Source organism: Neolamprologus multifasciatus, chromosome 1, assembly GCF_963576455.1.
Source record: "Neolamprologus multifasciatus chromosome 1, fNeoMul1.2, whole genome shotgun sequence".
NCBI classification, from domain to species: domain Eukaryota; kingdom Metazoa; phylum Chordata; class Actinopteri; order Cichliformes; family Cichlidae; genus Neolamprologus; species Neolamprologus multifasciatus.
In genome coordinates this window covers 22,913,875-22,928,694 of record NC_140439.1, presented here as the reverse complement: position 1 = coordinate 22,928,694, position 14,820 = coordinate 22,913,875, and the positions used below count along the sequence as shown (strand labels likewise).

Here is a 14,820-nt window from a genome sequence, read left to right as displayed (position 1 = left end):
AATGGCCTTTTCACAGTCTCTATGTCACCCTCTGGCCTTACACTTCTCTTTCATTTAAATTTCTCAGCCTTGATGATTTTGTTGTATAACTCTGGAGAGCCCCAAAACACAAATATTTTAAAAATGCATTAAAAAAAATCAAGTTTGGTAATGCACTTGTGACCTCTGCCTTTACTGCTGTTCTCAGAGTCCCATTTGCAGTGTCAGACTTTGCTTGGGCTGCTCATGGTTCAGGTGCAGGGCAGCGTTTCCATGCCAGGAAGCCAAAGGGTCAGATACTAATAAAGCATGTTGTTGTCTCAGGGTTGTAGATAGTAATGAATGGGCTTTAGACCACATGTCTAATGGTTTTAGAGCCTTTAACTTAACCTTTGAACTCTTTTGACCTGAGAGGTCGAGGCAGCAGGCTACAGACAGTCACCAGAGCAAGACCCCCTGACCCTTAGATCAGTTTGGGGCAGAGGTCAGAGGAAATGCTTATTGGATGGTGCTGTGTGGTCAGACTGGTGCGCTGGTGTTTTCGAGGCCTGTAACATTGCTCTTAGTTTTGAATTAGGATGTTATCCAGATCCAGTCACTACACTGAACCCACTGACACAGAATTTCTTGTGATTTGATTTCTTCTTTGATTTTCTTGTGTGTCACAGCTGTATATACTCATCCTGCAGATTGTGTTAGGATTTTCTTATCTACAACCTCAATGTTTTTCCTTTTTTACATCATCTAAAATCGGCACACAAAAGTTGGACACAATTTAAAACACAAAGTACCATGACAGCAACACAAACACATCCTTGACTGATTACAAATCACTGCTCGTAATCGCGCTTTGTGCACGTGTACATGTGCGACTGTGTTGTGCTTTATGTGTGAGTGTTATATGCCTCAGCAAGGAGGCTTGGGAGAGTATGCAGTGAAGCTGTTTTTCTTATAATGCAGGCTATCTTTCATGTCTTATCTGAGGCCACTAATGTCTGGGGCCAGTGGAGGCTGGAGTTTGCAATTCATGGCCTAGACCTTGGCTTTGTAAGAGCAAACATCAATAATCTTCCCATGCCCAGCTCCGCCTGCAGCACCACCAGCATCCATATGGCTCCTGTATGTGGAGAGAGTGAGGGGGGTGTAGCAAGACAAACAAAGATTCAAGTAAACTAGGGGAGAGTCACTCAGTAAGAGGGACAGAGAATAATGTATGACACACTTACATCGTGACCCGCTTTGATTCATCAGGTTTACATTAGCAGACACAACCTGGATGTTGGTTTTTGACACAGCAAATAGACAAAAAGCCAAATATTGGCAAAAGAAAACACAAATCTGTTGTGTCTATCATGTTAATAAGTTATCTCATGATCCATTTTAGCTTAGTGTCTTCCTGAAAATGTTTGCCCTATCACTATCACGAGTCACATCAGTGGTAATTTGAAGATGTGTGACAAGGTTTGCACCAAATTAAAAATTTCTGAAAGAAAAAGAAAACACCAAAAATGTTACAAAAGCTTTCCTATAATATTTAACAACATTGAATTTTCTTGGTGGTAATGAATTTGTCTGAAGCACTACCAGGAAACTCTTAACAGCACAGAGAATTTTCCCTGAATTATCGACCAAGTAAGTGTGGTCAGTCCCTGCTACAAATACATTCTTTGTGAAGACTCTATTGATCGATGCAATGATTTAAAAAAAACAAAACAAAAAAGACTGTCTCTTTCAAAGTGAATATCAAATTGAGCAAAATATCATATTCTGAATCCAGTACAGGATGCATATTGCTCAGTGGTCTCACAGCTAATATAGCTTGTGCTCTTTATGTGGATATATTGTGTTTGCGTACAAAAAAAGCACACACACACTCAAAAGAAAGCGTGCCGCAGTATCCAGTCTCAACTGGTGCAGGGCTATTCTGCAAACAGAATTTGTCATGGCGAGTTCCTCATTATTATCTGCGTCTCTGTTCAACCGAGTTCGCATCCAGAAGCATAACGAAAACACAGCAGCTTGTCGTTTGTGCATGTGTGTCCAAACTGACCATGAATGAGCCGAGCAGAAACAGAAAACGGGAAGAATTTTAGCATGACGACTTGCAGACGCAGCGAGTGACTCAGTCCAGCTTGAGTTTTAAAGGTACAAATGAAACGAGGCACGAAGGCTGAGTTAGGAAGCAGAAAATAAATAAACCGGGGATGGAGACTTGGAATCTGTAGCTAATGATTGTTTATAAAGAATTTTCTTGGTCTCTCAGTTCGGTTTCTCCGTCTGTAATCTAGCACTGAGTGGATATGATGTTGCATTTTCCTTTTTTGTTGTTGCATACACTTTTGAGAACTTTCTTGGAGAACACGTGATGGAAAAAAGTGAGTTGATTTAAAAACGAGAAATTGTTGAAGATAAAAACATTAAATACATGGCATTAGTAGTTTTTAATAAGGACACATTTGATAAACGCAGAGATTGTGGAGTTGAAGTTGAATGAAGTTCTGATCCTGCATACACATTAGTTTATTTATACCTCACTGGGCAGCTTCTTTTTTTCTTGCATCTAAAATCTTGGTCTCCTAAATACATGTGAACAAAATGGTGCAATTAAAACACAATCTTCGCTTTACTAAACCAGAGTACACTTTTAGTTTAAAGTGTTATCTGTTCCTTATACAAGTCAAGGACAATTTAAAAAGAAAGAAAAAAAGCTAATGGATTTTTGACCACTAAGGGGCAGAAAAAGTCCAAAACAGTCTCATAAAAACAGTGTTTTCTAAAGTGCTTATAGCTCAAATTTAAGCAAAGAAATGTCATATTTGACATCCACTGGGAACACTTGAAATTCCACAGGAGCTTTCTTTCTTGAAACCTGACAACAGCCCTAGTTTGGTCTCTACCAACGCTTATTCTTAAGAAAGAAAAAAAAAAAAAAAGGAAAAAACTGTTTTTTAAGCAGTTATTTAATATCACTGATTATTTGTTTATTATTATTTATGTGATTCATTTATTGCTCTCTTTATTTGTTTATTCAATTCAATTTGGCTGAATGCATATTTTGTATTTTTTTAAATAACATAAATTTTTTTAAAAAAAAATCAGTAATGTATTTTTGTAACAGGAGAATTAAAATCCCAAAAAAACTCCCCCAAAGTTCATTAAAAAGTGCCTTGGGTATAATAGACTGAGAAATCATCGCTCTTGAAATGCCCTCATACTGAATGACCCACACATTTTGTAAAAATACGTTGAGTGTCGTGTTTCTCGGGTAGCAGAGAATGGCCTTTCTACTCTAATAATAAGGTGACATTTCTCTCAGCACAGCCTCAGAATAAAAGCTGTGCTTTTTGCTCTCCTGCATCTACAGTACATCTGTTTTCCTCCTGGGCTCTCTTTGTCCCTTCCTCTCTCTGTGCTTCTTTCTGCAATTTACCATCATCAAATTAAAGCTTGCTCTCATCCACTTTTCAGAGGATGAACCCAGCAATGAAAGACATGTAACTTTGTAACTTGCACTGTGTGAGCCTGTAGGGAGGCAGAAACAGAGCATGTGTGCTTAATGTATAAGCTTTTCCTCAGTGACCGTAATGGCTTCCATGTAGCTTTAACTTTGTGAGATTTTTTTAAAATCTTGTTTCTTATATGTGAGGCTACTAAACTGTCTCTGCACATAACTGTCTCTGCTGTTATGTGCAAAATACACAGGAAGAGCAGCTGGGGGGCAAAAACTTAAATAATAAATATAAATAAATGTTGGGGGGCAGGATGTGTTCATTTACACTTTGCAAATCTGACATAGGTCCGCATCATCATGTGTTGTGTTCCTTGACTTGGAACAAGAACCATAAGACAAAGGGGGGAAGCACAAGAGCTGCGTTTTTAATAAATAAGAGAAGCACAGATGACACAAGCTGATACCAGCTGCATTGTAGCCCTTTGATTCACCACGTATGGTCTGTTCACAGATTCGGATCAAGATTTCATTAGATCCCTCTTGCACTGTGTGGCATGCAATAAAGCCATGCAATCATTGTTTTTCCAAAGTCTGAAGGTGCCTTTTACTCAGTCAGCCATTGATTTAGTCACTTCACGTTTGCTTATCTGCATTGTGGGGCTTCTTGGCAGCAGGGTTTTTTTTCTTAGACATACTGAGCCTCATCCAGTGTCTCCCACAACATTTAATTTGAGAAAAGAAAAGCAGTCCCAGGCAGCTCTTGCATTCTAGCATCGACATCAACAACATGGTTTATCACAGAAGTTCATTTATCCTTCTGTTTCTCCCCCACACCCTGTCTCTTCTTATAAGACGTTCTTATTTTCTGTATGTAGTTATCCACATGTGCAAGAGACAAAGAGAAGGAGTTGTCTCAGTTGAGCAGTGCTCAACCTTCTGCCCCGTTAATTAGCTCAGTAAATGCTGTTGAGAATACAGCACAGGAAGTGAAGCATGTAAGTCAGTGAGGGATAAAGAGAATGAATGGGAGAAGCATCAAGGTTGGAGAGAAGGAAAAGAAAAAAATCTGAGGACCTGTCTGTGTTCACAGCAGCATGTGTAAAACTCTGACCCGCTCCCTTTTTTATGCTTTTAAGCCATAACCAAGCAGATACCTTCTGATTAGGCAGTTTGTGCCACAGGGCAGTGAGAAGATGAGAAGAGTTAGAAAGGATGGAAATAAGAGTCCAGAAAATTAAGAATTGAGAGTTCACTCCAATCTAGTCATATCTTTTTTTTTCTCAATACCATCTGTATGTCTTCGTGATATTCTCTGTTCAGCCTGTAATTTTGCCACCTACTTATTAGACAAATAATTAAAAAGAAAGAAAGTAATGCACGAGAGGCAGACACTAAGTCCACATGGTGATAACAGATTCTTAGTGTTCTGCAGACTAAACTTAAGTACCAGGAACTGGCTGGTGTAATATTTAACACCGTGGAAATGAATATCATTTTCATATTAAGATACAAAGTCTAGAAATCACTGGGGACGTTTTTTTTTCCAACACTGTTTGAGGTTTTGCATTTAACAATCTGTGTTACAGTTACGTGACACAATTGTGTGAGCTTTTCTGTAACAAGTGAACACATCTCATATATATCATAGTCATTACTTAGAATGCAATTATATATATTATGAACTTTGTGTGGCAATAATCACCAAAAATGGTAGCATTACTTTGCGTATGCCAGCATACCTGGATTGACAAACGGCATGTTGTGTGGGCAAGTGTAACTTTGTTTTAGTGCAGTTTTTTTTTTTTTTTGCACAGGAAACACATTGCTCCTACTCTTTCCCTCTCTTACCTCAGCTCCACTGAGCTGCTTGCAGTCAGCCCTTTCTCCACTACCTGCTATTATGTGTAGCAGAGGTGTCTCTAATGGCCCGTGGCACTCCTTTCCTCCACCTCTCCCCTTTCATTTTCTCATAACAAGCCCCCTGCCCTCTCTCACTGGAGCTCAGACAAGATTATCCCTTCGTTATTCCACCTTCCACTCCAACCCACACTTCCTGGCTCAGGCGTGACCCCACGGCAGCAGGAAATGGGCATTTGCAACAGTCATTTCTCTCTCTTGCCCTATGCCTCTCTCGCACAATATGTATCTCGCCCCTCCCTCAAGTGCACACACTTGGAACGGGTCACAGATCATTTCAAGCACCTTGAACGCAGTGAGGCAATTACTCTCCCTTCTGGTCACCTCCAGCCCGCCTGACACTGCTCCCTGCTCAACTTTGAGTGGGCCCTCCTCTATTATCTCCATTCCCCACTCAGTGGGAGTCACCACTCTGCTAGTAGTGTCAGCCCATGACTCACGGCTCTACTACTGCTGTTGTTCAACGGCCCACCTATCAGCCTGGAAATCATCTTTCTGTTGCTGGTCTGCAGCGGTACTATCAGCACATCAAGGTGCCACAGAGTTATCTGTCGCAGAACAGGAGACAGGAAGATGGAGGCCGAGACCAGGCAATGTATTGCCTAAGTGTATGTTCATCTCAGACTGGCTCATTGAATGAGTGGAGCCATCCATCATCCATCTCCACGCTCTGTTTGTTTCCCCTTCATCACAGCCCCCATGTGCGCCGCTCCTCATCATAATCCTTACACAGACAGCAACTCGTGTGTGTGTGTGTTTGTGAGAGTGTGTATGTGAGTGATTTACAGCGGCTATGGTCTTAAGCAAGAGCAAGTAATAAATTCAGTGACATCATGGCAAGAGGGGAAATCTAAGTGTTGCAGTGCTTACTCATAGACTTCACATCCCACTATTCTGTGCGGTAGTTATTATCCCACTCAGCACAGACACGCGCGCACGTACACAGACACTATTGTGTAGGTTTAATTGAGGGTGTGATCGTAAGTGTGCTGTAAATCCTGCTGCACTGGTCACTGTTAAAAGTGCCTCTTTCCCTTCGACAGTTTGAGCAGGTTTGTTTACTGACAGGGACAGGAAACCAATCATGCGCGCACACGCGAGTACACCTTATGTTCAATCTATGCAAACAAATAGCATCTAAATCACACAGCTTCCGCTCATTATCGGAAGATTGGTAGGATGGTACAGACAGCTGGGAGAGACACATTCACAGATCAGATCTGTTAATAGGGATTGCAGTCAGTGAGATTGATGACGCTAATTTTGCAATAACTGTCCCGAAACAGAAGAGCCTCTGTCTGTTTGATCAAATTCCTCCTTTAAAAAGAAATAAATAATACATTTGGAAAACTCTGATCATCAGCTGTATCTAATAGAAGAGGTTTCTGCAAGGAGACACAGGCCTTTCCATTCCAGCAGGATTTATGCACGCTTTGGAGAGACTGCCAAAAAAAAGTGAAATAGAGGTATCTCCATCTTGTGGGTTGAAGTGTTAATCAGTTCCTGGAAGAGATAGAATATGGTAGGCACCGATTAATATTGGATATGCTGTTATTTTATGAATACCAGGTGATGAGAACACATGTTAATCTAAAGGGTATGAAAGTATGTTTTAAAAAGGTTCAAGATAGTTTCTTTTTCTATATTTATGAAAATAATTGTAACATTGTTTTTTAAAAGAATCATGATAATCATTAGCTTAGAGTAAAATAAATATTTCTTACAGCCTTAATCTTACTTGTTGTGTCTAGTATTGGAGTGATTTTTTTTACAAGAAGTGTTATATAGGGTGCGGCGCCTCTGCAGGGTAGTTGAAAGAATAGCCAGCATTTCTGTTCAGTATGTTCTTGTTTGCCAGCATTTATTATTAATGTGATAACAAATGTATTTTCTTGAGTTATTTTGTGTGAACTCTGACAGAGGAAAATTCAGAGAAAGCCCCCAACCCACCCCGCTTCCTCAACACTGCAAAATGCCCGTTCCCACAGTGACCAACCTCAGCAGCACCATGGTTACAGCCCACCACCCTTAACCCCCTTCCCTTGATCCCTTCCTCCGCCTCTCCTCCAGACTTTAAGCAAAAAAACATTGATGTTGACCTCAGTCGTAAATGATCGTGACGCTTTAACAAGCAGCACGTCCAACACGGCACTCACACTTTAGTGGGTAATGGAAAAAAGTACATGTCACATGAGGTCAGTTTAGGCCCTAAAAAACACGCTGAGTTTGATTTGGACTTTTTTTTTCCATTGAGTGTCTTGGAGAGGTTTACCAAGGTTTATCTCCTTTTTCTGTCATACATAAATGATCCACGCAGAGCATTTCTCCACAGCGAGTGCGGAGATTTATATGGCTGTTGGACAGATTAATCTGTGGGAAAAAAAGACAGAGAGGGAAGAGAAAGGAGGGATTCTTGGACGGCCTTTTTCTCTTTGTGTTGGTGGAAGACCAAACAGCTCTTTGCTCTGCAGGATGAATAGCCATGATATCAGGTGATTGCCTCTTTCCATTTTTTTTTCTTTTAGCCGGTTGCCATCGTTTTCCTGCTGCGATTTTCAACAGAGAAAAACATCTTTACATGCCCATAGCTGTGACAATAGGTGTCTTCAAAAATAAGCGTAGTCTCAGATCTTGTGTGTCTCTCTGTATTTGGTCATATCTTTACATATTTTTGTGCAACATTAGCAGTCCATGCCACTGTATTCATCATATAAAAACAAAGAAGACAGGGCTTTAAGAGGAACAGAATAAAGAAAGAAAAGAAGCGGTCAGATTGCGACTGTGATGGGAGGATTTCAGTTTCTCCCCCAGATTGAGCAAATAACAGGAGAGGAATAAGATGCGGAGGAGTAAAAGGGGAAGGAGGAGGAAAGGAGAAGAAGGTGGTGTAATTTATCATTGATGTTGATCATTATTATTGCAGCATTTTAGACTGGTTTGAGCATCGGGTCAGAGAGAACAAAAGATGACCCAACTGCATTATAAAACCGGCCTTGCCTTCCCTCGTCTCCTCTCCGCTCTGACTCGGCCTTGTTTTCAACCCAATTTCTACATTCCAGACATTGAAGCACAAAACAGAGGTGCCACCGTTTAAATGGCTTTAGCGTAGCAACACCAGCATGAGACTATAATTTGCTTTTATCTTTGCACCAAGCAGAAAAGGCACAGCGAGAGCAAAACGGAGCCACAGAGAGAACACGAGAGAGACGTAAGGGACATAAGGGTGAGATGCATTTAAAATCTACACGCAGATAACTCCACCCAAACAGCCTCTTGTGTATCCCGTGTGTGTGTCTGTGTCTTATGTGTGTGTTTGTGGTTAAGCGTGCTTGTTTGCGTTAACGTGCGTGCAAGTGTGTGTTTGAATATATAAAGGAGCATCCTTCTGCTTTGGCAGAGGATCACAGAGTGTTAATTCAGTTGTTATCCATGTTTGAAAATGGAGTTGGCTGCAGTGTTTGCGTGAGCTGTGGTTGCCGGTGTGCGCCTTTGTGTGTGTTTGCGCGCAGGCGTTTGGCACCAGGCTGGAGGGTTGCTGTGGGTCCACGCTGGCGTAGTTGGGGCTGGAATGTGATTGGTGGGGACAGCAGGCCAAAGGCCGCCCAGGCTAGCGACTGCCACTTGGTAGAGTGCCCCAACTAAACACAGGCCAAATCTGTAGAGATTCACCCCTATTTCTCTCTTTCTGTGCTGCTGCTGCTGTCATATCTCACACATTCTGGCAGCTCTTGCTCATGTGTTTCATGGAAAGAAAAAAAGGAAACATCTGACTCCTCCATACAGTTCTCTTCTCAACCTTTTCCCTACGATTATATTCTTAATTATAATCAAACATTCATTATCATAGGCAGTGTTTTGTTCTCATCAAGGAGGGCCTCGCTATTTAAGCAATGTAATGTAAAATGTATTACCACACAGAAGCAGTTTGGAGCTATTTGATTCTCCTCTTAATTAGATGTTTACTTTTTACCTTGAAGTGCCCTCGTAAACCGCCAGCCTGTTGTTTGTGTTCGTTATCCAGCAAGGGGGCGTTAACAGCGTCATCTCCTCGCCAGGGAGAGACAACAAAATCTGGGTGTTATTGTGCTTTGAAGAGAAGGAGGGAAAGGCACAAGTAAAGAAGGGAAACAGTAGAGGAGTGGAAACAAAGCGGGACAACTAGAAAAGGAGGAGAGAGAAAAAAGGGAGAGGGAGAGATGATTAATCCAATCAAGCCTCTTAGTGTTTCATCAATAGGCATTGTTCTAAGATGGCTGCCTCTCCCCAGCTCGGGCTGTGGGCTGCGGCTAGGCTAACACACAAGCTAATCCCAGAATAATACGGAGATGAGGGCAACGATGGGGACGGGGACTGTGCCAGCAGATTAGTACTAGCAAAGGATTCGCTCACACAAAATGCACACACACACGCACACTGGGCATCGGATAGAGAGGCAGTCACAGATTGAGTGAGGTGCCTATTGGATTGCACAGCTTATAGTTTTATCCCGTGTGAATGTGCGCTGCTGGTACTGTTGTGGAGTGCGGTGGAGCTGAACTGAGCTCCTGAGGATTCACAGACTATAGCTGTGTGAAGCTGAGGAGGTCATGCATAAAAGTCTATGTTCTTGTGTTCACATGTAGCATGAATTGCTCTTTATCATTAGGATAGGAGCTCACCATGCAAAATGAGCGTTATATTCAGTGACATGATGGTATTGTGTTTTTTAGGCATTCTCCTATATTAGATTGCACAGCTAAATTGCTCAGGAATGGCTCGAGTTCCTTCCTTCTGCGTCGTATTTCTATTCCCTCGACCCAACATTTCCCTTTTGATTCTGCTTTCTGTGCTATCTACCTCCCTCTGTCCCCCTGTCGATCTTCCTCCCTGCGCCCCCTCCACCCTGCAGCATTTTCTGAGATGACAGGAGGGTGTTTTTCCTTTGTTGGGGAGCGGCTCGCACGTTCTCTCCTCTGTTGACAGGTAAAAGACATGAAAGATACTAAAAGACTGAGCATGATGGAATTCTCTGGGGATGAAGAGGAGGTGGGAGGAGAGGCAGCGGGAAGGGAGGACTGATAGCAAAGTGGGAGAGAGGGAGGGGGGGGTGGAGAGCCAAAGGAGTGCTGAAGCTTGGCTAAAGGTAAAGTATTTAGTGTGAGAAAAGGAAGGATTGAGTCAAAGGAGGGAGAAGTAAAAATAAAAGGTGGGGGTGGAGGGGGGTTGACAGTCTGTGACCTCGGGTAAGTCTCTTCGACTGTGTGCTGATGCGTGAAACCTGAGCACACGCAGTATTAGCACGCCTCACTTACTGAGCACAGCAGAGGCCTGACACAGGGCAAGGCAACCTCCTTCTACACATACAAACACACAGGCAGTCGTCCAACACACAAACATTACGGGCACACACATTGGCGCTTTTAATGATGTGCTTACCAAATACAAAACTCACACACACACACACACACACAAAGATAAAAACCATGTTGTAAGGTAGTGTGTTCCAAATCCAAAAGCACAATGGTGAGTGGAGAAGGTCAGTTCAGCCCTCCAACAGGCCCTGCGGTGCTGGTTCTCTGCTGCCCCGTCAGCTGCTCTCTGTTGCCTGTTACATGTACAACTTGTGTGTTTGCTTGGCGCCCGGCCAGGCCCGTGTTTGTGGCCTCATACAGTTGTGTGATGCACAACACGCCTAAGGCAGGTCAAGCCATAATCCAGCTCTCCCTCTCTCTTTCTCCTATTCTCTCGGTCCCGCTCGCCTTTCCTCCTCCCTGTGTGTAAGTTAATGGGTTAACCAATAAGCAGGGATAATTGAGACAAACAAGCCAATGAGGAAATGTCACAGGAGAGCACAAGTCAAGCGAAAAACACACCGCCAACAGCTCTGTGTGTGTGCGCGAGTGTGTGTGTGTGGACTCAGCCTCATGTGTATGCATGCACAAAATTAAATATTAAATCAAGTATATTGAATTGTGTGTGCTATTCCTGTTTCTGCACATGTACGTAAACGTGTATGTGTCTAATCATATGTGTGTATCTGTGTGTGTGTGTGTGTGTGTGTATCTGTGTGTGTGTGCATCTGTGTGTATGTGCATCTGTGTGTATGTGCATACGTAGCCTGTCAGCTTTTTTTTTTCTTTTTTCCGGGTGTTGCTGTAGAGCAGGATTCTCCTGCTGTGTCTGCTCTCTAGGCTTCCTCAGCTGCGTTTGCATACCATACACCTGCCCCCGGGTGATTACACAGACACACACCCACATACGCACACACACATTAAACAGAGGAACACACAGCTCACATGTGAACACATATTTGTTAATCAAATGAGCAGCACTTTTAAAGCGCCCCTCCTTCCTTCTCCTCCAGTTCAGTACTTTGTCTCTGGTTCTCTGCTCTTCTGTCTAATAAAAACGGGACTTGCTGAGAGGCAGCAGATCTGATGTCTTTGATATGGAGACAGATGAAGAGTTGGAGGATGCAGGTAAGAGAGCTGAGTGACTATAAAAAGCCTCATCAGAGCAAAGACGTGTGGCGCGATGCATTCCCTCGACTGAGAACAGGGACGCTTCTGTTGTCTGTGCTAGGAAGCAGGTGTGCCACAAGGCATTGTGGGAGGGAAATGATATGACGGCACATCAGTTTGCCAGCTCAGGCCAGCTCCCTCCAAATGGTTCCAGTGAATTTGTAGGTCTAAGTGAGTGTATAATTGGGTTTTGGTCAAAATAGGTGGGAATATTTTAAAAGTAAATCCACTTCTCTCATCTGAGATTTGGGAATAATATCACCATCAATGATTTTATCATTACTGCTTTCTGGACACTAAAAGCAAATCTGTGAATTTAGTGAGAAATTTGGATGCTTGCTGAGCCGCAACAGTTCACTATCACAAAGATCGAGAAGCAAAGGCCAAGCAGGGAATTTCAAACACTGATAGCTGTCAGCTAAAGAAGAGCATGACGCAATGTGTTCATCTGATTGCTATTGTTCCAACAACGAAAACTGGCAGGTTTCTGTGTGTGCAGTGGCTATAGAGTGCAAACATCTCTGTTCTAAAGTAACATGTGACCACTGGATGATTGCCTCTGCCTGGACAGTTATTTTGCTGATGTTTATATCAATACCTTAACTAACATTTATCTGGAAGCATATATGCAGCATATATGCAGCCTTGTAGCTGGTTACAGTATTAATGCAAATTCTCCTGAGCACAAATCAGACCAGATGTGCTCTGTGCAGTCAGTCAGTTACTGCTGCTGCTGCCTTTGGCTCAAGGCTCTCGTACTATCCAGTACGAGAGCCTTGACAAGAACCTCTCCAGGCCTTGGTTGTCAATACTGAAAGTGTTCTGATATTTGTGCAGCAGTTTGATCAGTTTTGCCAGAATAGAGGGTCAACCTAGACTCAGTCTTGCATTGTTATTTGCTAGCAGTGCCTCCAGTACATTTATTTATTAACTGGAGATTCGAGTGTTTATCTTCACCATCTTTTTCTTTTTTTTTAAAAAATTCACAAAAGCAGATTTGGCAGCAGTAAAACATCACCAGTTGTTGCATGGTGACCTGTGATTCTGTTATTTTAACCAATAAACCTTCTCTTTTCTCTTTTTGATTTGAAGGTTTCTGCCATATTAAGGTTTTTTTACTTGTCTTTTGTCTGGCAGACTGCATAACCTTAGAAAATGCATGAATCTTTGTAGCATTTTAAAATTATTATTACTGCTATTTCTCTGTTGATAAAACGTATTCAGTCTTAGTTTTGTCTCTTGTGTAGACTAGATTGTGGAAATCGTGGACAAGGTCTTGGTGAGTTGAAAGACACGTACGTTATACATCCACATTTAAACACCTTTGGTGTCACAGAAGCACAGGGCAACAGGGTCAGCACTAGAGCTAATGTGCGTAAAGTGTTGAAGTATTTGTGACAGGAGTGTAGCGTGCTTTAGGTGAGCGTGTGGGCCATTGAAGCTTAGTTTCTTGTAGCAGACGCAGCTTTATGGTGGAGCTATAACCATACAAGGTTATGTGATGTGTAAAGTAGAGTTGAAGAGCAGATGGTCTGCATCCAGTGACAGAGCAAACATTTAGTTTTAATGTCACCCTTGCTTGACCTCAACTTTGAAACAGAGTGCGGTTGTTAAAACGTTGTTGTGAGCTAACAACCTAAAACCTCATCTAGCAGCTCGAATGGTAAACAGTGTCAGTCTTTCCTCAGCTTCAGAGGTGGACCCGACACTGACCCTTTCTACTTCTCTCTATGCGTAATGTAAGGCAGCAGCTTGGGATAATAAGATATACTGAATACACAGGCTATTTTTAATACCACAAGCCTTTTCAGTGAGCACCTCCAACCCTGCAAAGAAACGTGTATTATTGTGGTTTCACCAATCTCTTATTCAGCATTTTCTTTAATTTGTAATTCGCTTTAAAGATGTTTAAAAACGAAGCTATTGGTAAGCATTTTCGTCCTGAAATGTGGCACATAGGTACTCACAGCTTTGTATTCTTTCTTTTCCATGTCAACTGCCTTCCTCCTCATGGCCGCTGCACACTTCACCTTTCATCCTGATGCCTTACTTCACAGGTAAGTGTTCAAAATCATGCACTCCCATGCATGTTTTTATGTTGCTGTATCCGTAATATGAAGGCTCTGAGCGATGCTGTTGAAGTTCTTAGCAAGGCCGCACTTCTCTTTAATGTGGAGTGAGTGAAAAGTGCGCAGGTGACCTCGGTTGTTGTCCTGTTGACACCGAGGCGAGGAGCTGTGATTAGACTCTAAACACACCGGATATCTCCTACATCTCCTACAGAACTGTTTATGTTTTTTTCTCTCCGCAGCAAAGCAGATATATTTGTGTAGAAATATTTCCTGAATATTGCATCTGTACACCAGAACACCAGAATCAGAATCCATTTAGTCCAGTCTTGTGTGTGCGCGCGCCCCCGCACCCATGCCTATGTGTGTGTACACATCAGTTTGCCTGCACGTGTGTGTGGTGCTCAGCTGGCCAAGTGAGAGTTGTGTAATTGCAGGGTTATTGCTGCTGAGCCTGATGGGTAATGACACATTTGCAAATTAATTCTCAGCGCTAGGCTGTGATTAGCATACAGAGAGAAGCATCTCACACACAAAGACCAATATGTACGCGCACACACGCTCACACACTTCACAGGCTTCTAATCACCAGTGCGAGGTCAGGTTAAATGGGAGCGCGTAATGGTGACGCGAGTGCGAGTTTTAGCAGATAAGGGTGAGAGAAGGGTGACGATATTATTTCGCATCAGAGTTGATGCGGACACACTTATGCTGCTTTTTTTCAAATAAATAAAATCGCTCCCTCACTCTTTTCTGCTCACGGAGGCCATTTAAGGTAAAAATGGGACTCGCAGAGTAACTCATAATACGCAACACCACCCACAAACACGATATCATGATACACGTGGTGGCTAGCTACACAGCTATCGTTAGCATAACATATACACATTAGCACAGTGAGACT

General features: G+C 42.5%; 1 protein-coding gene across 2 annotated transcripts in view; it reads left to right on the top strand.

Annotated features, from left to right (window-relative positions):
* Positions 1-14,820, top strand: part of gse1b (Gse1 coiled-coil protein b) — a 166,884-nt gene that overhangs the window by 81,915 nt on the left and 70,149 nt on the right. The window contains exon 1 of one of the 2 annotated variants that reach the window (XM_085168058.1): positions 10,533-11,805. The exons of the other annotated variant lie outside the window; for it this stretch is intronic. Coding sequence (XP_085024184.1) covers positions 11,775-11,805 — 31 coding nt within the window. The 5' untranslated portion in view covers positions 10,533-11,774. Of the gene's footprint in view, positions 1-10,532; positions 11,806-14,820 lie in introns of those variants that run through there. 2 annotated transcript variants of the gene reach the window in all.